The sequence below is a fragment of the Panulirus ornatus genome, chromosome 61 (genome assembly GCF_036320965.1).
Source record: "Panulirus ornatus isolate Po-2019 chromosome 61, ASM3632096v1, whole genome shotgun sequence".
NCBI lineage: Eukaryota > Metazoa > Arthropoda > Malacostraca > Decapoda > Palinuridae > Panulirus > Panulirus ornatus.
The window spans coordinates 5,700,913-5,727,159 of record NC_092284.1 but is presented as its reverse complement, the minus strand read 5'-3'; the positions used below and the strand labels follow the sequence as shown (position 1 = coordinate 5,727,159).

General features: G+C 39.4%; 1 protein-coding gene across 2 annotated transcripts in view; it reads right to left on the bottom strand.

Annotated features, from left to right (window-relative positions):
- The window catches only part of eIF2Balpha (eukaryotic translation initiation factor 2B subunit alpha), a 29,601-nt gene extending 3,696 nt beyond the window's left edge, over positions 1–25,905 (bottom strand). The window contains exons 1-6 of one of the 2 annotated variants that reach the window (XM_071696704.1): positions 25,708–25,905; positions 17,302–17,424; positions 11,931–12,055; positions 6,466–6,695; positions 5,471–5,615; positions 3,414–3,539 (exon numbers count right to left, since the gene is read on the bottom strand). In XM_071696704.1, coding sequence (XP_071552805.1) covers positions 3,414–3,539; positions 5,471–5,615; positions 6,466–6,695; positions 11,931–12,055; positions 17,302–17,383 — 708 coding nt within the window. In that variant the 5' untranslated portion in view covers positions 17,384–17,424; positions 25,708–25,905. Of the gene's footprint in view, positions 1–3,413; positions 3,540–5,470; positions 5,616–6,465; positions 6,696–11,930; positions 12,056–17,301; positions 17,425–23,003; positions 23,152–25,707 lie in introns of those variants that run through there. The other variant, XM_071696703.1, reaches the window with a different exon arrangement.
- Positions 25,906–26,247: the final 342 nt, after the last annotated feature.

Genomic DNA, 26,247 nt, shown 5'->3' with positions numbered 1-26,247 from the left:
TGTTTCCTTGCGCTACCTCGCAAATGCGGGAGACAGCGACAAAGCAAAAAAAAAAAAAAAAAAAAAAAAAAAAAAAAAAAAATTACAATGTCTTGTGATGTACAACCAAATTAGGCACACCTCTGAATCTGAATAAGGGCATGAAGAGGCAATCCATACCACTGACAATCCAGCTGAAGTCCTTTAGGGGTGAAGTGTCAGATCCACACACACCTGCAAAGCCCTGATTAATTTCTACATTTCTTCTCTTACTCTTTCTCCGATCACCCAAGATGTCCAAGACTTGGAATGTTTTGGCCGCATCAAATTGGTCATGACAAAAAAATACATGTATTTTTTGATAACTGTTTCCTGCATTAGCAAGGTAGTACCACGAAGACGAAGAAATGGCCTCATTGCTCTTATCCATTCTCAAGCTATCATGTATAATGCACCATAACCAAAGCCCCCAATCTAATACCAGGCACCAAAGAATTTTCCATGGTTTCCCATGATCACTTTATATGCTTTAGTTAAATCCTGTGACAACACATTGTTAGAAATGAAATGTTTGAGGACAATATTTGGTATGAGGGAGGTTGATCAAGTAATAAATGATAAAGTATGAGAGAGGTTTTGACATATAGAGACAATGAGTGAGGAGTCAACAGAAAGGATATATGCCCTGGTTCAGTCCATTGACAACACATCGACTCCAGCATACCACATCGTTCCAAACCACTCTACTCCTTGCATGCCTTTCACCCTCCTGCATGTTCTGGCCCCGATTGCTTAACAATCTTTTTCACTCCATCCTTCCACCTCCAATTTGGTCTCCCACTTCTCATTCCCTCCACCTCTGACACATGTATCCTCTTTGTCAACCTTTCCTCACTCATTCTCTCTATGTCCAAACCATTTCATCCCACCCTCTTCTGCTCTCTCAATCACCTTGCACAACATACTGACCTAAAATATTTCATGTATAACATGTCCACTCTCCTCTGTACAACCCTATCTATAGCCCATGCCTTGCAACCATATGATATTCCTTCAAACATACCTATTTTTGCTCTTACATATAACATTCTCTCTCTCTCCACACATCCTTCATTGCTCCCAAAACCTTCGCCTCCTCCCCAACCCAATAACTCAGTTCCATGTTCCATTTGCTGCTAAGTCTACTCCCTGATATCACTCCAACTCTCATTTTTCAAATATTTATATTTATTTATTTATTTTACTTGATCGCCGTTCCCTGCATCAGTGAGGTGGCGCCAGGAAACAGACGGAGAACGACCCATCCACTCATAGATACATAAACGCCACTACACGTACATATACTTTTTTTTTTCATACTATTTGCCATTTCCCGCGTTAGCGAGGTAGCATTAAGAACAGAGAACTAGGCCTTAGAGGGAATATCCTCACCTGACCCCCTTCTCTGTTCCTTCTTTTGGAAAATTAAAAAAAAAACAAGAGAGGGGAGGATTTCCAGCCACCCGCTCCCTCCCCTTTTAGTCGCCTTCTACGACATGCAGGGAATACGTGGGAAGTATTCTTTCTCCCCTATATACATCAACATATACACAAATACACACATATACATACACATACTCAGACATATACACATGTACATATTCATACTTGCCCCACAGGAAACAGCATCACCACCCCTGCATCAATGAGGTAGGGCCAGGACACAAAGAAAGAAAGATCATATCCACCTACTCAGTCTCTATCTGTCATGTGTAATGTACCAAAACCACAGCTCCCTATCCACATCCAGGCCTCGCAGACCTTTTCATGGTTTACCCTGGACATTTCACACGTCCTGGTTCAATCCACTGACAGGTAAATTTCAGGTTCATTCTGTTCTCTGGACTCTGCCTACAAATTTAGTATCCCAAAAATATCTGTAATATATTTGTTTGCTAAAGGAAAACCTGGGAGAAAACAAGTAAATGAGGTTCATTTTCAGATGTTTCAAAAAGCTCAGACTTAAAAGTCTCTCAATTGAGCTGTATCTACTGTTATCTTTTAAGCAATAAATCTTCTGTAAGAAAAATTCTGTCTTGCAAAACTCCAGTAAATTGGAACATAAATATGAGAAGAATGCAGAGTAGAAGGTAGTAGTTAGTAGGCAGCTAATGACCAGGGAAGTATTTTACTGGTACTATCCGCCCGGGTATTGGGAGGATTAGTGACATCTGCTTAGTGAGCCAGCACTTCAGAGACTGTCAAGTTGCACTCCTCTGACCCAGGTAGCTGTCTTTTCTTTCTGAACTCCTCTGACCTAGGCAGCTGTCTTTTCTTTCTGCCTAACTAACATGTGGACTGCTGGCATTCTGTCCACAAATGCACAATCTCTCCTTGTCACACGTAACACTTGACAACACTTAACTCACACAGCTCATTCTACATAACTCTAGATTTTCCAGCGATGAGCACTATGTGTTAGCCCTGCCTTTTGGCAAAATGGTGGGAGCAGTAGATAAAAGTAGGAGGTAGGGACATTTAGGCAGGAGCATTAGGTAGAAGTTTTAGGTAGAAGTGGTTGGAAAGAGCATTATATAGAATTAGTCAGTAGGAATAGGAACATTAGGAAGGAGTCTCGGCAAACACTGCACTAGAGTTGCCCTTTGCCAGTGGTCTGTTAAAGGTGAGGCATAAAGGCTAAGATGTGGCAATGGAGTTCACTAGTTATGGAGACTCTATTGCCAAGGCCACCCCTTTCAGGGAGTTCCAATTGGAATGGGAGTCAGAGATATAGATAGAATGTTAGAAATCTTTAGATTTGGTTTGGGTTAGATAATCTATAAAACGATTTGAATGTACTCATTCCTTTGAATTAACGATCTTTGACAGATACACCTCATGGTATCTTATTGGTGTTACCATTTGTGAAAAACAAAAGTTTCATTTTTTCATAAATATTCGCAATTTTCCGCATGAGCGAGGTAGCATTTAGAACAGAAGATTGAACCTTTGAGGAAATATCCTCACTTGGCCTCCTTCTCTGGTCCTTCTTCAGGAAAATTCAAAAAACAGGAGGGGAGGATTTCCAGCCCCCACTCCTTCCCCTTTTAGCCACCTTCTATGATACGCAGCAAATATGTGGGAAGTATTCTTTTCTCCCCTCTCCCTAGGGATAACACATTTCCGTATGTAAGAGATATTTTCCAAATGGATAAATAAATTTCAAGATACACCTAGTCTGTTAGTGTAAATAATTTTCATTAGAACTTATAACTACGAAAAAAGCATTTTGTCAAAAGTTCAGTACAATTAAAATAGATATCTGGGTGTATGAGCTCTTTCACATTGTCCATGCAACTTCTAGTTATTTTGAATAGTCCTCTAAGATGTACTTTTGGATATAAAATTTACAAATACTGTCAAAGAGAACATTCAAATCTACCAATGTAACTCACCAGATAAGTCTTGGGAAGGGAGGAGTTGTTGAGAGGAATTGTACGTATAAATTTATAGCTTTCTACCAGAACATACACTGGTTTGTTCTTCATGTGGGCCAATGTTGCAACCGTACAGCTCCCAATCTGGAAGAAATATAAGAATGTTTAGACAGATGGTTTTTAAAATGGTGAGAACTATGACAACAAAAACTCGTCATATAATGCTTAGAACAGTGGAACAAGTAAACTTCAAGGAGTGAATTCAATAAATAGGACATTATCCATATTCTTTTTTTCTCACCCAAGATGACCATAATTGGGGCATGTTTTGCTCATGATGTTAGTGTAAAAAAATCATTAGACTAATCATTCAACTGTTATACATAAAAGTAAGGAGAGAAATATTAAACTTTCAAAAGAAAGTTTCCCAAATGATATCAAATATAATTCAGTTTCTTTAATTGAATTCATTTCCAACACAAACACACTGATATACCTTCAAGCATACCCATTTTTGCCCTCCAAGATAAATGACCTCTCTTTTCACACATCCCTCAATGTTTCCAGAACCTTCAATCCTTCACCCACTGCTATGTTCACTTCCACTATCTGAAACACATCACTTCCAAACTTTTTCTATTCAAACTCACATCCTTAACTAACTTATCTCTTTGTCCTGTTAAATCTAATAACCTTGCTTTTATTCACATTTACTCTCAAGCCCCTCCTTTCACATACTCTCCCAAACTCAGTCATCATCAACTTCTGCAGTTTCTCACTTGAAGTTGCCACCTGTGCAGTGTCATCAGGAAACATCAACTGACTCACTTTCCAGATACCACCACAGACTACATATTCCCCTCTCTCAAAGACCCTTGCTTTTACCTCGCACACCACCTCATCCATAAAAAGAATTAAATAGCCATGGTGACATACAACCCTACTGCAGACCAATCTTCACTTGGAAATGCTCTCCCTCCTCTCTTCCTGCTCACATAAGTCTTACACTCTTGGTAGAAAATTCTCACTGCCTCTACTAGCTTTCCTCCCATACCATATAAGACCTTTAACAAGGCATCACCATAACATAAGCTCTCTCCAGGTCCATGAATGCCACATCCCAATCCTTCTGTGTTTTTAAATATTTCTCAAAAACACATCTGTCAAAGCAACATCACACAGCTTGTCCCTAATCAGATGCCCTGTATCTGCCTTCACCCTCTCAATCAATAATTTCCCATGCAACTTACCAGGTACACTCTATAAACTTAAACCCCTGTAATTTGAACACTCATCTTTGTCCCCTTTACCTTTATACAAACAGTAGAAACATTCTGCCAATCCTCAGCAGACAATCTATAAATACAATAAAAATCCTAACTAACCAATCAACAACACAGTCACCCCCTTTCTTGAGAAATTCAACTGCAATACCATCCACTCCAGTCACCTTGCCATATTTCATCTTACACAAGATTTTCACCATTTCTTCTCTCTTCACTAAATCACTTTCCTTGACTCTATCACTTTGTACACCTCCCAGCCTATACACTTTACATCTGCCACCCTATCAACAAACGCATTCAACAATCCTTCAACATACTCACTGCATCTCCTCCATCTCATTACTACCTTGTTACCACTTGCCCATTTTCCTCTTTCACTGATGTTCCCATTTGTTCCATAGAAAAAGAGAAGCTGAGAAAGGAGCTTGGAGGCAAAACTTTATCTAGGTGTGGTCATGCATGCATATATAAATCCTCCCCTCTCGGTTTTTTTTTTTTTTTTTTTTTTTTTTTTTTTTTCAAAAGAAGGAACAGAGAATTGGGCCAGGTGAGGGTATTCCCTCAAAGGCCCAGTCCTCTGTTCTTAACGCTACCTCGCTAATGCGGGAAATGGCGAATAGTTTGAAAGAAAAGAAAAGAATATATATACATATATGAGCATTCATCATGGAATGAATTATGAAAGTAGTTCACTCTCTACTTTGCAGAAGCAAACTAAAAAATATCAGACACCAGAAATGAGGCTATTAAATCAGAAAATAGCAACCATAAAGATTTTGATATACTTGCCTTATTAAGAATTCCTCCATTCTCACAAACTCCTTCTGCTCCCAACATAACAGCACTTATGCGCTCCATAACATAGCCCACAGCTGCATCTAAAATAACTGTGCAAGGTATCCCTGCTTCTTGCAAATCTTTTGCCATTGTTTTTCTGGAAGTAAATCAAAATGCATAGTTAAAATGGAGGGGAAAAAATTATCAGAAATGCTAAAAGAAAGTTATTTTATACCTAAATGCTTCTCTTGCCTTGGCGAGATAATGTCATGAACATATGAACAATGGCCTAATTTGCAATCATCCCTTCTCTACCCAAGCCCCTACACAAACCTCTGATTTACCTTGACTGCTTCATGTCCTCTGATTCAGCCCAACTGACAACACATCACCCGTCACATGCCACACTCATCCAATTCGTCCAATATAATGTTCATCTAACACCTTCCTAAAGGCTCTGGACCTGATACTCTAAAGCCTCCATCATTCTATCCTTTCTCCCACTAATGATAATCTAACCCAATGACTGATAATTTGCAATATATAGCACATGATGCTTCCTGGAGTTGACTACAAGTATGCCAAATAAGGTCTGGTGCATTTATAGTAAACAGTTGTGTAGCGAGTCAATGAAAAACTGCTGGTAACTCAGACCATTTTTCTGAACTCGGCTTGTCAGCTAGTCAGTAACCATCAAAAAGCCATGGCAGATAGCATATATATATATATATATATATATATATATATATATATATATATATTTTTTTATTTTCATTAAACTTTGTCGCTGTCTCCAGCATTAGCGAGGTAGCGCAAGGAGACAGATGAAAGAATGGCCCAATCCACCCACATACACATGTATATACATACACGTATTTCCTCAATTAGGAAGTTTTAGGAAAAGCATTCCTTGTATAAAAAAAGGGTATTGATCTCAAACGCATCACTACAGCAGGAAGTATTGTTCATCTACTTGAACTGCCCAAAGAAAAAGAATATATACTTACCCTGAGCAATCTGGCTGTGATTCTGTGACAAACACATTAAATTGTCTGCCCAGTTTAGCTGCCTCCATCATGACTGCTAGAACATTTCGTGATCGTGAATGCGTAAGAATGACCATGCCATCTTTAATCAAGTTATTACTTGAACGCAGTATTTTCTTGCGGCTCTCTTGCATACTTTTGATAAAATCTTCCCCTCGCCTTAACAGAATTTCTCGACAAGATGCAAAATCCTGGGAAGAAATGAATGAGAGTTACATGCTATATAAGTTTCTGTACCTGAATATTCTATCATTCCAAGGTCTCTTCTGACTTACAGTGATTCAAATGCATAAAAATTTTTAGCACATTCAAGTATATCATTTCAATTTATATGCACTGCAACCATATGAACAAGGTTTTCATCTTGACTAGAGCACTCACTACTCTCTCTGAACACGGAAAGTCCTTTAATAAGAACTGTTTCTTTGCACTTTTATTCAAAAAGTACCTCAGGAGCATAAAGTCTATAATCATTCCCTTAGCATTAATTGATGTACCAATAACTATGAACTGCTTATTCATTAAAACTATTCCTTTCTTCTGCAGGGTAAGTGTTCCTTTCACTTTTCTAATGATAAATAAAAGGAATCTTCACAAAGCTCTCATCTGTCATACATTCTACATAGTTGGAACATTTTGATTACTGTGCATCAATGTGTGCTCTTCATTTCCACACTCTTATGTTTTCCTCTGGTTTCAATCTTTATCAAACATACATTTATTTATTTCATTTATTTTGCTTGTCGCTGTCTCCCGAGTTAGCGAGGTAGTGCAAGGAAACAGATGAAAGAATGGCCCAACCCACCCACAAACACATGTATATACACACACGTCCACACACGCAATATACATGCCTATACATTTCAATGTATACATATATATATACACACACGGACATATACATATATACACATGTACATAATTCATACTGTCTACCTTTTTTTCGTTACATCACCACCCCGCCACACATGAAATAAAAACCCCCTCCCCCCTCATGTGCACGAGGTAGTGCTAGGAAAAGACAACAAAGGACACTCATTCACACTCAGTCTCTTGCTGTGATGTAATAATGCACCAAAACCACGGCTCCCTTTCCACATCCAGGCCCCACAGAACTTTCCATGGTTTACCCCAGATGCTTCAAATGCCCTGGTTCAATCCACTGACAGCACCCAGTATACCACATCGCTCCAATTCACTCTATTCCTTGCACGTCTTTCACCCTCCTGCATGTTCAGGCCCCGATCCCTCAAAATCTTTTTCACTCCATCTTTCCACCTCCAATTTGGTCTCCCACTTCTCCTCGTTCCCTCCACCTCTGACACATATATCCTCTTGATCAATCTTTCCTCACTCATTCTGTCCATGTGACCAAACCATTTCAAAACACCCTCTTCTGCTCTCTCAACCACACTCTTTTTATTACCACACATCTCTCTTACCCTATTATTACTTACTCGATCAAACCACCTCACACCACATATTGTCCCCAAACATCTCATTTCCAGCACATCCACCCTCCTCCACACAACACTATCCATAGCCCATGCCTCGCAACCATATAACATTGCTGGAACCACTATTCCTTCAAACATACCCATTTTCACTTTCCGAGATAATGTTCTCGACTTCCTCACATTCTTCAACACTCCCAGAACTTTTGCCCCCTCCCCCACCCTATGATTCACATCTGCTTCCATGGTTCCATCTGCTGCCAAATCCACTCCCAGATATTTAAAACACTTCCTCCAGTTTTTCTCCATTCAAACTTACCTCCCAATTGACTTGTCCCTCAACCCTACTGTACCTAATAACCTTGCTCTTATTCACATTTACTCTCAGTTTTCTTCTTTCACACACTTTACCAAACTCAGTCACCAGCTTCTGCAGTTTCTCACACGAATCAGCCACCAGCGCTGTATCATCAGCGAACAACAACTGACTCACTTCCCAAGCTCTCTCATCCACAACAGACTGCATACTTGCCCCTCTTTCCAAAACTCTTGCATTCACCTCCCTAACAACCCCATCCATAAACAAATTAAACAACCATGGAGACATCACACACCCCTGCTGCATACCTACATTCACCTGAGAACCAATCACTTTCCTCTCTTCCTACACGTACACATGCCTTACATCCTCGATAAAAACTTTTCACTGCTTCTAACAACTTGCCTCCCACACCATATATTCTTAATACCTTCCACAGAGCATCTCTATCAACTCTTATCATATGCCTTCTCTAGATCCATAAATGCTACATACAAATCCATTTGCTTTTCTAAGTATTTCTCACATACATTCTTCAAAGCAAACACCCGATCCACACATCCTCTAACACCTCTGAAACCACACTGCTCTTCCCCAATCTGATGCTCTGTACATGCCTTCACCCTCTCAATCAACACTCTCCCATATAATTTACCAGGAATACTCAACAAACTTATACCTCTGTAATTTGAGCACTCACTTTTATCCCCTTTGCCTTTGTACAATGGCACTATGCAAGCATTCCGCCAATCCTCAGGCACCTCACCATGAGTCATACATACATTAAATAACCTTACCAACCAGTCAACAATACAGTCATCCCTTTTTTAATAAATTCCACTGCAATACCATCCAAACCCGCTGCCTTGCCGGCTTTCATCTTCCGCAAAGCTTTTACTACCTCTTCTCTGTTTACCAAATCATTTTCCCTAACCCTCTCACTTTGCACACCACCTCGACCAAAACACCTTATATCTGCCACTCTATCATCAAACACATTCAACAGACCTTCAAAATATTCACTCCATCTTACATCACCACTACTTATTATCACCTCCCCATTAGCACCCTTCACTGAAGTTCCCATTTGTTCCCTTGTCTTACGCACTTTATTTACCTCCTTCCAAAACACCTTTTCATTCTCCCTAAAATTCAATGATACTCTCTCACCCCAACTCTCATTTGCCCTCTTTTTCACCTCTTGCACCTTTCTCTTGACCTCCTGCCTCTTTCATTTATACATCTCCCACTCATTTACATTATTTCCCAGCAAAAATCTTCCAAATGCCTCTCTCTTCTCTTTCACTAATAATCTTACTTCTTCATCCCACCACTCACTACCCTTTCTAATCTGCCCACCTCCCACGCCACGCTTCTCATGCCACAAGTATCTTTTGCGCAAGCCATCACTGCTTCCCTAAATACATCCCATTCCTCCCCCACTCCCCTTATGTCCTTAGTTCAATAACTATGAACTGCTTATTCATTGAAACTATTCCTTTCTTCTGCAGGGTAAGCGTTCCTTTCATTTCTCTAATGATAAATAAAAGGAATTTTCACAAAGCTCTCATCTGTCATACATTCTACATAGCTGAAACATTTTGATTACTGTGCATCAATGTGTGCTCTTCATTTCCACACTCTTATGTTTTCCTCTGGTTTCAATCTTTACCAAACATACATTTATTTATTTTATTTATTTTGCTTTGTCGCCGTCTCCCACGTTAGCGAGGTAGCGCAAGGAAACAGGCAAAAGAATGGCCCAACCCACCCACATACACATGTATATACATACACGTTCACACACAAATATACATACCTATACATCTCAACGTATACATACATATACACACATAGGCATATACATATATACACATGTACATAATTCATACTGTCTGCTTTTATTCATTCCCATTGCCACCCCGCCACACATGAAATAACAACCCCATCCCCCCTCATGTATGCGAGGTAGCGCTAAGAAAGGACAACAAAGGCCACATTCGTTCACACTCAGTCTCTAGCTGTCATGTAATAATGCACCAAAACCACAGCTCCCTTTCCACATCCAGGCCCCACAGAACTTTTCATGGTTTACCCCAGACGCTTCACATGCCCTGGTTCAATCCATTGACAGCACATTGACCCCAGTATACCACATCGTTCCAATTCACTCTATTCCTTGCATACCTTTCACCCTCCTGCATGTTCAGGCCCCGATCACTCAAAATCTTTTTCACCCCATCTTTCCACCTCCAATTTGGTGTCCCACTTCTCCTCATTCCCTCCACCTCTGACACATATATTCTCTTTGTCAATCTTTCCTCACTCATTCTCTCCATGTGATTAAAACCATTTCAAAACACCCTCCTCTGCTCTCTCAACCACACTCTTTTTATTACCACACATTTCTCTTGCCCTATCATTTCTTACTCGATCAAAACATCTCACCCAACATACTGTCTTCAAACATCTCATTTCTAGCACATCCACCCTCCTCCGCACAACTCTATCCATAGCCCACACCTCGCAACCATATAACATTATTGGAACCACTATTCCTTCAAACATACCCATTTTTGCTTTCCGAGATAATGTTCTCGACTTCCACACATTCTTCAGTGCTCCCAGAATTTTCGCCCCCTCCCCCACCCTATGATTCACTTATGCTTCCATGGTTCCTTCCGCTGCCAAATCCACTCCCAGATATCTAAAACACCTCACTTCTCCAGTTTTTCTCCATTCAAACTTACCTCCCTATCAACTTGACCCTCAACCCTACTGTACCTAATAACCTTACTCTTATTCACATTTACTCTCAGGTTTCTTCTTTCACACACTTTACCAAACTCAGTCACCAGCTTCTGCAGTTTCTCACACGAACTAGCCACCAGCGCTGTATCATCACTTCCCAAGCTCTCTCATCCACAACAGACTGCATACTTGCCCCTTCCAAAAACTCTTGCATTCACCTCCCTAACAAACCCATCCATAAACAAATTAAACAACCACGGAGACATCACACACCCCTGCCGCAAACCTACATTCACTGAGAACCAATCACTTTCCTCGCTTCCTACACGTACACATGCCTTACATCCTCAATAAAAACTTTTCACTGCTTCTAACAACTTGCCTCCCAAACCATATATTCTTAATACCTTCCACAGAGCATCTCTATCAACTCTATCATATGCATTCTCTAGATCCATAAATGCTACATACAAATCCATTTGCTTTTCTAAGTATTTCTCACATATATTCTTCAAAGCAAACACCTGATCCACACATCCTCTACCACTTCTGAAACCACACTGCTCTTCCCCAATCTGTTGCTCTGTACATGCCTTCACCCTCTCAATCAGTACCCTACCATATAATTTCCCAGGAATACTCAACAAACGTATACCTCTGTAATTTGAGCACTCAATTTTATCCCCTTTGCCTTTGTACAATGGCACTATGCAAGCATTCCGCCAATCCTCAGGCACCTCACCATGAGTCAAACATACATTAAATAACCTTACCAACCAGTCAACAATACAGTCACTCCCTTTTTTAATAAATTCCACTGCAATACCATCACCAACTTGTATCCTGTTGAAAACCTATGTCCATGGACTGTCAATCATATCAAAATATTAAACCTGCCTTACCGCTGCCTGTTCTAACTCCAAATGTGACAGGGTGATGAAACGCATAAAAATTTCACATCCTGATGATACCGACACCACAGATACATCTGTCTTGCTCAAAGCTTCTCTTGCATCCTTCATCTTTGCTGATATGGTAAAAATGAAATTTTAAAGTTAGTGAAAAATTATTTTTCTACACAAATCAATACGGTATAAAAAAATATGAACATCAAAACACTTAAGCACATACAAAAATCAGAATATGATAAATCAGAGGGAAGTATTCAATTCATTTACTTTCATATCTGTTCGCCATTTCCTATGTTAGAAAGGGACAGCCTGAAATAGACGAAGAAAAGCCTCACTCACTCGCAGCCTTTCTCTCACCATCACGTGTAATGCACCAAAACCACATCCCCCTATCTACAACTGGGCACCACAGACCTTTCCATGGTTTTTTCCTGCTGCTTCACCTGCCTTGGTTCTGTCCCACATACTCCAATTCACTATCCCGTGCATGCCTTTCATCCTCATGCTTGTTCAGGCCCCGAGCACTCAAAATTTTTTTCACTCCATCCCTCCATCTCCATTTTGGTATCCCCTTTCTCCTTGTCCGCTCATCTTCTGTCACATATATCCTCTTTGTCAACCTCTCCTCACTCATTCTCTCCAATGCCCAAACCATTTCATGACACCCTCTTCAGCTCCCTCTACCATACACTTATGACCACATCTCTCTCTTACCCTCTCATTACTTACTCGATAAACCCTCCCCACTACAAATAATGTCCTCAAACTATGATTTCCAACACATTCTCCCCTTCCATCCGTTCTCAATTACAGCCTCATACATCACATCCATATAATATCATTGGGACTACTATGCCTTCAAACATTTTTTGCCCTCTCAGACAGTAACTTCTTTTTTCCCACATTCCTCAACCTTTGCCTCTACTTCCTCTGTTCCATTCACTGATATGTCCACTCCCAGCTTTTCTATCAATCCTATGATATGTTTTTTCAAGATTCCTAATGCCACATACATATCCCTCTGTTTCTGTAAAGCTTTCTCACACACATTCTTCAAAGCAAACACCTCTACCACTTCTGAAACCACATTGCTCCTCCCCAATCTGATGCTCTTTGCATGCCACAAACCTCTCAATCACCATTCTTCCATTTGCTTTTCCAGGTACAATCAACCTCAGCCCTCTGTAATTTAAACACTCACCTTTCTCCCCATGCCTTTATACTATGGCATTATACATGTATTCTGCCTGTCCTCAAACCCTCGACATGATCTGCCAATACTCTTAAAATCCCAACCAACATATCAAAAACACAGTGTAAACTAAAATACCATCCACTCCAGCAGCCTTACCACATTTCATCTCATGCAAGGCTTTCACTACCTCTTCTCTTTTCACTATGCCGTAACTTTCTCACTTCACATATCTTCTGGACCCAAACACCCTATATCTGCTGTCTTATCATCAAAAACATTTAATAGGCCTTCAAAATACTCAATCCATCTCCTCACCTCATCATTATTATTTTACAACTTACCCCACAATCACCAATGTTCCCATGAATTTTCTTGTTTTTCTCACACTATTAACCTCCTTCCAAAAGATCTTATTCTCCTGAAGTTTACCGATATTCATTCATCCCAACTCTCATCTGCACTCTCTTGTAGCCCCTACACGTTCCTCTTGACTCCTGACGCTTTCTCTTGTACATCTCCCATTCACTTGCACTCCTTCCTATCGATACATCTCTTTCCTCTTTCATTGCAACTTTACTGTCATTCCAATACTCTACGTTTTCTCACCAGCCCATCTCCCACATGCCACACACTTCTCTTACACATGCTCTTACACTGCTTCCCTAAATACATTTCATTTCTTGCACACTCTCTTAATTTACTCTCACCTTTTGCAATTCTGCACTCAAACCTTCCTGGTATTTCTTCACACAAGTTTCTTTTCTAAGCTCCTTTACTATTACCACCCTCTTCTTTATTATTTCATCTTTCCTGAAAACCTTTACAAATCTTTACCAAGCCTCCACCAAGTAATGATGAGACATCCCACCAATGATGCCCTCGTACCATCCTTCCAACTGACCATGTATACTCATGTTTTATTCATACTCAATCGTTGTTTCTTGCATTAGCAAGGTACTGCCAGGAGCAGATGAAGAAAGGTGACATTTGCTCATAACCATTCTCTACCTGCCATGTCTAATGCACCAAATCTACAGCTCCCTATCGATAAGCAGGCCCCACAGACTTTCTATGGTTTACCTTCAATGTTTCACATGCCATGATTTAGTCCATTTACAGCATGTCAACCCCAGTATACAGCATCATTCCAATTCATTCTACTCCATGCATGCCTTTCACCCTCCGGCATGTTCAGGCCCTGATCACTCAATATCTGTTAAATGTATAAGCTCTAATAATTACCCATCTCTTATAATGCACTTTCATTTTTACCCATATCAGCCTGGAGCTTCTTTTCTTGTACTCTTTCACACATTCCCATAACTCCTGCTGCAGCAGTAGTGCTGATGGCCTTGAGTGTTAATGGAATGATTGACAAGAGTAGATGGAGGGGACTTGTGGAGAAGTTTATAAGTAACAGTCTGGATGCATTGGGGACTGGGGTAACCCATATCCTTGGGCAAGGTGTACTGGGTGGAAATGGAAATGATGAATCCAAAATGTGCAAGGGCATGGAAGGAGGAATGGCATGGATTGTAATAAATGAAAATCATCGGGAAGAGGGAAAGAATAATGTGCAACTGAGCTATCACATGAGTATGGGAGAGTGTTAAAGAACATGGATGGAATGGATCAAGAATAGTGTGGATGAAAGGAAAGACTGGAACTGTGAAGTATGCATGGGTTTGTGTGTATGCACTTGTGAATGTGAAGACAGTGGGAAGTAAGGATGAAATGATGTGTTTCTGGAGAAATTTTAATGACTGTATGAATGGATTTGAGAAGGAGAGAGAGAGAGAGAGGTGGTTGTAATGGGCGATGAAATTAACAAGATGGTAAAAGGGGAGCGCCTGGAATATCTGATAATGAAAGTTATCATGTGGACGTCTGTGCTGAGAGGGGTTTACTCCTTGCAAACACCATTTTTTTACACAAGATGATCCACAGTAATATGTGGATGAGAAATGATGGAAAAGAAGAACAAAAGGGTTTGACTAAGTAGAAATGGATGAAAGATTGAGAAAGGTTGTATTGGGATAGTATTCTTCAGAGACTTTGACCATTTTGAAGTTCTCGTGGAGGTGAGGATCAAGGAGAAATGGAGATATGTTGTAATTGCAGGGGCCTATAGCAAGAATGGAGGTAAAAAGTGCAATAATGAGGTTGAAGGTAGGAAAGACACCTGGAATGGATGGATGTATGACTGAAATGCTAAAGTATGGTGAAGAAAGTGTGATACAGTTGATGCAATTGATACGCAATTTAGTATGGAATCAGAAGTTGTGCCTGAGGACTGGGTGAAAGCTATTATTGTTCCTTTATTTAAAGGAAAAGGTGCTAAGGTTATATGTAGCAATTATAGGTGAGTATGTCTGTTTAGCATACCAGAAAGAGTGCATGCAAGAGTGTTGATTGTTAGAGCGATGGAAGTGACTAAATACAGAATAAAGAAGAGCTGGGGGGGGGGGGGTTGGAAAGGTAGCAGATGTGTAGATCAAATTTTGTAATGAAAATAACTGTAGAAAATATATAGCAAAAGTTAAGAAGCTGTATGCAGCTTTTATGGATCTGAAGGAAACATACGACAGAGTTGAGTGGAATGCTTTATGGAATGTATTTAGGATATATGGGATAGGTGTACAACTCTTGGGCGATATGAAAGCCTTCTATAGAGTAGCAAATGCTTGTGTAAGAGTGGATGGAGACTTGGGCAAAAGTTTTCATATACACGTGGGTGTGAGGCAGGGCCGTGTGATGTCAACGTGGATAGGCTAATAAGGGAGGTGAAAGCAAAACCAGGTAAGAGGTGCAGAGATGAATTGTGAGGTGAAGTTTGGTGCCTCGTGATTAGCCTGTTTGCGGATGATACTGTGTTGTTTGCCGAGAGCAAATAGGAGAGGTAGAAAGTTGTAAGTGTGTTCTATGATGTGTGTAAGCATAGGCAACTGAAGGTAAATGTGAGTTAATGTAAAGTAATGGTGTTTGCAAGGAAACACAGCAAAAATGTATATTTTGCAAAACCCTTTAGAGTGAAAGAAGAAAGCGTACTAAACTGTTTTACTGATATGGGGGCAGAAAGGCTGGAAGTGGTGACAGATTTTAAGTATTTAGGAGCTATTTCAATCAAATCTGGTGATATGGAAAGAGAGATATAGGAGAGAGCAGTACAGGGCAGAAGAGTCATTAGGTTTCTTGATAGAATAATGAAGGGTAAAGGTGTAAGTATGGAAGTGAAGAAAGGATTAAGGGACAGCATATTCCTCCCGATCCTGGCCTTTATTGCCAAAACTCAAGAATCCAGGCTGTGGAAATGAGCGACTCAAAAGAAGCATTTAGTATGATCAAATGGAAGGAAGAAAGAAATGAAGGGTTGCATGCAAGATCTGGTATGGCAGGGAATGCAAAGGGTGTTGTAGAGTAGATGAAATGTAATACTTTGAAGTGGCGTGGGCACATGGAAAGAATGTAACACAGGTATTTACAAGAAGAGTGTATGATAGTACAATTAAAGGAGTTGGTGTGAGAGAAGGACCACTTGTGACATGGGAAAATAGAAGAGAAGAATACTGGAGGTAGAGAAATGGTGGAAGAATGCATGGAATGGTGTATGCGAGGGAGACGTAAGGACAAGGATAAGTGGGAACTTTTTTGCCGTGGCCACCCCTGTGATGGGAGTTCCTAGAGGAAACAGGTATTAGAGATATAGAGTGATAGGTGGCAGCAGTGCTACCACGTCCGTGACTCTCACTTTCACTGTAACCCCTGACTTGTCATCCCCAAACTTTTCTTGCCAATTACCTTTGAGCTTTCAATCAGTGCTCGAACATCCTGGTTCCTTTCCTCACACATACTATCTTCCTCTCTTTCATTCTCATCTTGGTTTCATCTAACCACATTAAGACACTTCAGCCTGAGCCTACAAGAAGGTTGGGCCCTCCTTGCTTGGCTCCTTCTGTTTCATCTTTTAAAATTTGAAACACAAGAAGGGGGATGTTCCCAGCTCCTGTCTCTTTTAGGCATCATCTATGACCAGCAGGGAATAAAATGGTATACTTCTATCTTCCCTGTCCCAAGGGAGAGTATTACATAACATTTAATATCAATGAAACACAATATGTTTCAATCTATGCTTACTGTTTACCTTAAAAGAAAAATTACAATACTTACCAATGAACTCTTGTAATGTTGTTGAATCATCCAATCGCAATGATTCTGTCAAAGCCTTCATGGCCGCTATAGCAGGTGACATATCATCACTGGCAATTTGTTTCAAGAAGAATGCTGATATGTCTGTAAATAATGAAGATATATTATTTCATGCCTAAAAATCTAGTTAGAAGATTATGCACATCAGATTCTAACAAGGAATGTTGAAAATAACATCAAAACACTATAGGTTAGAACTTGCAGCAGTGACACACATTGGTAATATGCAATCCCATGTATTATTATCAAAATTTCTCAGAGAAGGGATTAAATGGGCATGTCGTAGGCAAGATGTTCCACTGTTTACCGATGATAATCTCTGTCTATCTATCTATTTATATCTCTAGCAGCTCTTCCCTCCTGAAACTCCCTCAAGTGGGTGGCCATGATATAAAGTCCCCATAACTGGGAAACTCCAATGCCACTTCCTAGCCTTTAATGCCTTGCCCTTAAAAGACCACTGGCTGAGGGCATCTCTAGTATTGTGTTTGCAGGGGCCCCAACCTAATGTTCCTGCTGACTACTAGTACCTACTGCTCCTGCTCAATTGTACTCATCAAATCTTCCTTGGTCATACATGCACAGTACTATAAATGAAATATTTCAATAAAAAAGAAAATCTTCGTAAAATAATATATCAGTAATCTTTCAGAATTCAATGAGGTGCAGCTTTCTAACGATCCCTGGAGGGTGCAACTTTCAGGCCAATTTGTATATCATCTCCCCTGGTCTATATCAACCCTATGACCTGTAAGGAATCCAGTGATGGGTGATTCATCCAAATCTGTATGTTCTTTCTGTGGCACTCTACAGTTGGAACTTTACCTATATATACAAATAAAATCCAAAACATGGTAAATGTAGGTTACCAGGTGGAGTTTGGTGAGGCTTTCATAAATTGTGTAGATTTCTGTAAGTGTTTCACCCCACTGCATCTACTATGGTAACTAAGTTCCCAGTTTCACAACATGCTGTACCACAAGGTATGCATACTTCTGACAAGAAGAGCTGCTCCCTGCCCTCCTACCACATTTATAATAGCAGGATAAAAAATAATGCTCCCAATCAATAAGCCCAATGTAATCCAAGTCTTCTATGTTTCAGGAGTCCATTACAATGAATTTCTAGCAAATTCATCAATACCAATTTCTGCAAGTGTTACTCCTACATAAATTAACCACAATTTTTTCGTACAATTTTTCCGTATCTTAACAGCCTTCTCCATAAATACATGTATAATTCAATAAAAAACATAAAATTACATTGGTTGAAATCACTTCTACTCTGTACAGTAATTTACCACTTTAGCTACGCATTAAAATCAATTCTACATATTGATTAATTTTGTTTTGCAATTGTAGTATGATATTTAGAAAATGCAATTACAGTTGCAGATCATGGTTCAGAACAATTGATTTCATTCAACAGTATCAAATAAGGGGGTCATCACTATCATGAAAAATGTGGGGATTATTGTAAATGTAGGTAAAACACTTGAAAAAATTAATAGAACCTAAGGCAACCTTATCTAACCTCTCTCGCAGCCGAAAAAAACCTTCCTAGCAGTCAAGGCAACCTTAACGAACCTTCCTAGCAACCAAGACAACCTTACCTAACCTCCCTAGCAACCGAGACAACCTTGCCTACCCTCCCTAGCAACCGAGATAACATTACCTAACCTCCCTAGCAACTGAGACAACCTTGCCTACCCTCCCTAGCAACCGAGACAACCTTGCCTAACCTCCCTACCAACTGAGACAACCTTGCCTAACCTCCCTACCAACCGAGAAAACCTTGCCTACCCTCCCTAGCAACCGAGACAACCTTGCCTACCCTCCCTAGCAACCAAGACAACCTTGCCTAACCTTCCTAGCAACTGAGAAACCTTGCCTAACCTCCCTACCAACTGAGACAACCTTGCCTAACCTCCCTACCGAGACAACTTTAACTAACCTCCCTAGCAACCACGGCTACCTTAAGTAACCTCCCTAGCAGTTTAGGTGACCTTACCTAATCTCCTGAGGTAGCCAAGATTTACTGTAATTTCCAATACTGTAGTCAAAACATACTACACACCCATGACTGAGCATTACGCCAACTATCAACAAATGTCAACAAATAAGGGCGTATCAAGTTCCTGTTAGTACCTTTGCTCAATCTCTCCAAAGGAAACCATTCCATGGGATTCCCAGTGGCATATCACACTATTATTAGTATAATTCCACCATAGAATTCAGTTACTAAAAGGAGGAGGTCAAGCGAGATGTCCATAGGTTCATGTTGAATTTTTGAATATAGTTAACTGACTGACATAACCCAAAACTTTCCCTCATAGTCACAATCCTTAACATCATCACTTTATCTAACATCAAAGAATTAAATATTACGCTCCAAATTATGTTCTCTACACATTATACTAACATTACAAAACAAAATTATTCAATATTCATAGCTAGTCTTGATGCCTAAATAAATTGGTAATTCCTCAAAGGAATGTATTGGTACTGATTTTGTTAAGTTCGAAAAAGAATATAAATCTTGGCCTAACTTGATTTTCTTTAATGTTGATGAATGGGGCACTCTACCAGCAACAGATTCATGTCATATGTCGTAATATTATTGTTATTTTTTTGTGTCATTTTATAGCACGATACAGATACTACAATCAAGTTTTTGAGTAATGAATGATAAGTTTACAGGGATATAGGGTATACTAGGGAATGCTAGTATATTGTATGTGTTGCTGTGTTACACTCAACATACAAAAAAAAAAATGTTTCAAGAACTACAAATGAACTCTTAATGTATCAACTTCTCAGAAAAGAAATAAAAATTTAAATGTTTACAAACAACTATTACAATCTCCATTCAAGGCATCTACAATCTGAAGAATAAAGAACTGTGTTCAATAAGTGTATTACGTCAGACTACATCATGCGTATGACTGATAAAAATTTAATATCATTTGATGATTGCATTTATATATGTAGGATGATTACACAAAATTTACAAAGGAAAGCCAACAGCCACAGACCAAGTCCTTTGAGGCTATTTTGATGAAAAAATTAAAAAGCAAAACAAACAGTTGACTTTCTGAGAAATATCTATGAGCCTGAAAGCTATGGAGATGCAAATGTTGTTAGCTATGTGTCAGGGAAAGAGCTGCCAATCTGTTCTTTGATGGTGCTAACAATACTGCACTTTTCAATCGTCACAGAGATACCAACAGCAAAGGCAAAAAAAGATGAACTCCTGCAGATAATCTACCAGTTTGTTCTTTGATCTAAGAGCAACACTACTAGTCATTGCATCACATAACAGGTCAACCATATAGATTTCCTTGTCAAATATTCAACACCACGATTCAATCTATCTACCAGTGACAGAGGAAATAGCTGAGGTATAAATGTCTTGCTGTTAGACATAGAATAAAGAGCGTACAGTAGTGAGCCACTGTCGTAGTAATGAACAAAAGTGACAGTTTACGAAAAATGCAAGATCTAAGCGACACTCAAACCTATACAAAATTAAGAACAAATCCTTTAAAGACCATCAACAGCAATTTAATCAGAAACTGAAATAACTACACTAAGGTAATGATGACTTCATAAAACAACAGTCTACAATCACTCCCTCACTCCTGCATATGTTTGGGCTAATCAAAACACACAATCCAAACAACAGAACAAGACTAATTAGTAGTTCATTTGGACCAGTTACATACAAACTCTTGAAGTGCCTTGTGGCTTTTCTGAACCCACTTGCTGGTACAATCTCTCAGTAAACATCAGAAATAATGAGAATCTTGTAAAAAAATCAAATAACATGTATGTGAACTTCAGTTATGAGCTTATAAGATTGACATGAAGTCACTCTTCACTAACATTCCATTGGAAAACTCAGTTTTTGTCTATAGAACTTGGTATGCACACTCTTGTCTATGGCTATCATCGAACTAATAAAGCTTTGCATCAAGGACTGCAAAGTTATTTACAGTGATGAGTACTATCTACAGGGATTTGGCATGGTGATGGGAAATCCCTTTTTGCCTTGTTGGGTAATATCTGTATGGAGTTCTTCAAAGGTAAACCTTTTCGCAGTGTCATACCAAAAGGCACTATATTGTTTCACCATACAGGTGATGTAATTTACATATTACCGAATGACGAAGATATTGTTGATTTTCTCCCTCGACTTAAAAGCTTAGTTACTTTAGTAAAGTCTTTCTGAGAAGTTCCCAATATTATCATGTATTTGCAAAAAAAACATAGAGCACATCAATTTGCCATGTTGTTTCCATTGCTTAGCAATGTGAGTTCCTATGTCTAAAGAGAGATAAGAATCTGACCCTGTGTAGGAGAAATCTCTAAGACATTAATTCAAGCACTTTCTTCAAAGTCCTGTCCATTTTATACAAACTTAATATTGATGGAGTTACATGTCTACAGCTAAAATCCCACACCCTCTATCACCTCAACACATTGTAATGAGCAATTCCGAAAAATTTTGTTGATTTATATTTTCTAGAATGTTGAATACCTGGTGAAGTCTTTACCATCACAGCCGAAGTTCGGCCTAGGTTGCTGGAAAAGGTCACTGGTCAGCCTAGCAGTTAGAAGCCACAGCCCTTAGGCACACATAGCCCCCACGCCATCACACCTTTGTTTATCAGAGGTAATATGTTAAAGACTCTTCCTTGCCTGCCGTGCCAGTAAGATATCATTACTGAATGCAACTTGGGAACTGTACCTTCTAGGATTTACCAGGTACAGAGGAAGATATACCTCTCACATCCGCAAACTTGCGAACATAGTCTTAGAGATTTCATTCAATCCCAGTAATTTCGCTCCTATACCACATAAATAGGTACCATGAAAGATCTCTGGACACTTTCAATATCCAAACTTTAGCCCGCCTCGTAGAGTGACGTTAAAACACAAAAATAATAATTTCAAGAAGGAAGTAATGCCTTGGAATATATAATCATTGGTTTTGCTTCCCTTGTCTTGAAGGTAGCGTCTATAAACTAGAAAATGATCATAATATGGGTAGACTGAAATTCATAGCCTACCTAAACTTAAAATATTACCATAAATCTACCTTTCTAAAATGGTATTATTACCATTTTGGACATCCAGAAAATCCTTTTTGATTTTTTTTAGGTTTATTCTAAAATAATTTTTTGCGATGGTTTTGTATGTTTCTTGAAGGATTCTGATCGTCATTTCCATAGCAAATAAAAGGATGTTCGAAATGGCAATTCTACCCGTCAATTATAATCTCAAGTACATAATTAGATTCGCCAAATTACTTTGGCAAAATAAATGGGCAGTGAACATATATTTAAATATTATACCTAAGACACATAAAGTATAAACATATATTTTCATTAGTCTCCATAATACATTCACAGAATAATACAAGAAAATACAAGTATATAATAGAACATGACAAAAAATGTAATCATTTAATGTTAATTATGATAAAAATAAGCCAAGCATAGTTAAATATTTAAATAACTAACATCTAAATATGTTCCAAATACACCATATTACACGTGTCTTAGAAGTCCACAATAATGACTGTCATCTCTAACAACCTACAGCCCCAAACAACCAAACTACCGTAACGGTCCTTTAACGAGAGCCACAACGACCAATTACCGAATGCCTTCATTCCTGCGATGAATTCCTTCCCTCGGTGATTCAGGCAAATTTAAAGGACCATTAAAGTCCAAACCTTTGGGTCCTGCCTCGGTTGTTGTTGTTGTTGTTATGCCAGCGAACGTTCCACAGGCTCACACGCGAGGGAGAGGACAACCACCTTGTGGCAAACACATTTGCTGGCGCATGTCTTTGTCTGCCTTCTAACTACCTAACCATCCTCATTTGCTAGTTTTACATAGAATTGCTCTATTATAGTGATTAGAATTGTCCTCCGAGTCTGGCTAATGACTGACCATTCTCATTGGCTCGTATTACCCATGGCTTTTCGATAGAATTGTTCTGTTATAGTGATTAGAATTGTCTTCCAAGTCTGGCTAATGACTGACTATCCTCATTGACTCGTATTACCCATGGCTTTTCGATTGAATTGCTCTATTATAGTGATTGGAATTATGCTCTATGTACATGAGCAGTTAGATAAATGGCATGATTAATCTATAGAAAGGATATAGAAGGGAAATAAATGAGAGGTGGTTAAAAGAGGATGTGTTAGAAGTGAAGGGGGACAAGAAGTGGGAGAGGCCCAACTGGAGATGGGAGATTGGATTTAGCTTAAGATTTTTCATGAGCGCTCCGCACTTGGATGTGTTCGAAGGTGATGGAATGAATTGGAGTGATGTGCTATACGGGGGTGCGACATGCCTGTTAATGGACTGATCCAGTGCATGTTAAATAGGGGGGGGGGGGGCACGGAAAGGTCTGTGGGGTCTGGCTGTGGATTGAGGTGTGTGTGTATATTTCCCCCTCTCCAAGGCTACCTGACCCATAGAATGTATACCCCCCCTCTCCAAGACTGTCTGACTCAAAAGATGAATTCCCCTCTTCAAGATTGTCTGACCCGAAAGGCACATTCCCCCCTCTCCAAGATTGTCTGACTCAAAAGGTGAGTTCCCCCTCTCCAAGATTGTCTGACCCAAAAGGCGCATTTCCCCCTCTCCAAGACTGTCTGACCCAATAAGTGTATTCCAAATAATACGTAAATACCAAACACGAAAAAGTCAAAGATAAATGGAGTATTTTCATACATAAAAAGTGAAATATTTATCTTTATTTCCTATCTAATCTGTGATATTCAATAAAGTGTAATGTCCCGTACATTATCTACAAGCTGTAGTATTGTAGTTTCTTAGAAAATATCAATATTCCAATACTTTGAATCTGCCAATCTGTGGTACCCCAACTTCTCCCCCTTCTCACCGCTATGAAACCAATTGGCACCCCAAATTCTCCCCCTTCCCACCCCTATGAAACCCTAAAATCCCCCTCCCCCCCTTGGTGGAGAACTCCCTGCGAGCCTAAGAGATGATAGATACATTGTGCATAGGCCTACCTCTGCTGGGGCATGATTTAAGGACATTTCTCTCCACTGGGGCAAAATTCTTTTTAAAGCGGGTCCCATTTATATCCGTGAGATGAATGATAAAAACAAACCCATATTTACACCTTGGTGCCAAAAAAGGAGGGGCTCAAAGGGCCTTGTCTCTAGGGACAAGACTTGTATTTTTGTTTGTGAACTTGGGAAAACTAATGATTAAGTGAGCGAATTGCCCCAATAACGAGAATCCTGCCATACGAGACGAAGTACTCAATCATAGAAAATGGTCGTTCCTTTTTAATGAGAAAAAATGGGAAAACAGGACACTTAAGTAAATTGTCGGTGAACTGCGTTAACCTGGTAAATGCTCTCTGAAGTGTTGATTTTCGTTACTAGGCGAGTTGAAGTGGAGCTGAACTGGTGAGATGTGGAGTAGACTTTGGTCCCCAGAGTCTAGTGGTGTTAGTTCGATTACTGGGTGCAGAAGGTCGTGGTATGTCTTGCAGTTGAAATGCTGGATGAAGAAAGTATTACTGTAACATTTACTCTCTCTTCGAACCCCCACCATTACAGGAATAGCTAAGTTTGCCTCTAAGAAAATGACTTATAGACAGAGAAAGTTTTTTTATTTACCTTACAATTCACAAGCATGAAAATTTGAAATAGATGTTTATATATATATATATATATATATATATATATATATATATATATATATATATATATATATATATATATATATATATATATATATATTCCTATGAGTCCACGGGGAAAATGAAACAATAAAAACTCCCAAGTGCACTTTCGTGTGATAATCACATCATCAGGGGAGACACAAGAGAAATATAACAGTCAGTTGATATACATCGAAGAGACGTCCTAGCTTCGTCTCTTTGATGGATATCAACTGACTGTTATATTTCTCTCTTGTGTCTCCCCTGATGATGTGATTATTACACGAAAGTGCACTTGGGAACTTTTCGTGTTTCATTTTCCCCGTGGACTCATAGGAATATCTTGATCACGCGCAAAATTGTGATCCTTCCCAATATATATATATATATATATATATATATATATATATATATATATATATATATATATATATATGTATTTCTATAACTACACGATTGATAGGACAGACTCAAAAAGATTCGGTCATAAAAACTCAGTACACACCATAACCTCTCATGGTCAACACTACATAACAGACGAGGGCACTCCGTGGTATACTGGTTAGTGCTATTCCAGCATGAAATTGGACTTGAAAGGGTTCGAATCCTGGGCTCAACACTTACCCATTGTGGAGACGCCAGTACTTACCCTTCTACGTGGCGTAGCGCTCACGTTCAAGGTCCTAGAGATGGGTTACCCGCCTTTAAACATCTACCAAATGCAACTGACCAGTCCAGCAGTAGTTAACCCTCCTAGACATTGCATAGCAACAATGTAAACAAAGGACCAATCAGGTGCAGACGACGCGCTGTCGATCGAGCTCGTTGACACGCAATTCTCTCAGCTCACACAACCTCTCTAGATAAACAAAATTACAGGAAGGGAAATTGACGTACCCAGCAAAGAAACCACAAAAAGACACTGAACCGAACCATTTCCTTCCTACATGGGGACACAAATGCTCAAAACAGCACCACTCACCATTAAGAAAGAAAGGTATAGAACACGACGAACTACATCACCAGCAATGACCAACTCTAGCGAACAAGGAAGATCTTAAGTTCCACAACACCAAGACATGAAGCCCTTCTAACCCAGACGAGTAAAATCCCATCTCCAAGAGAACACACAAAACATAATCACCGAACGCCACTCCTGACCACATCCTTTAATAGAATACTTAGGGAA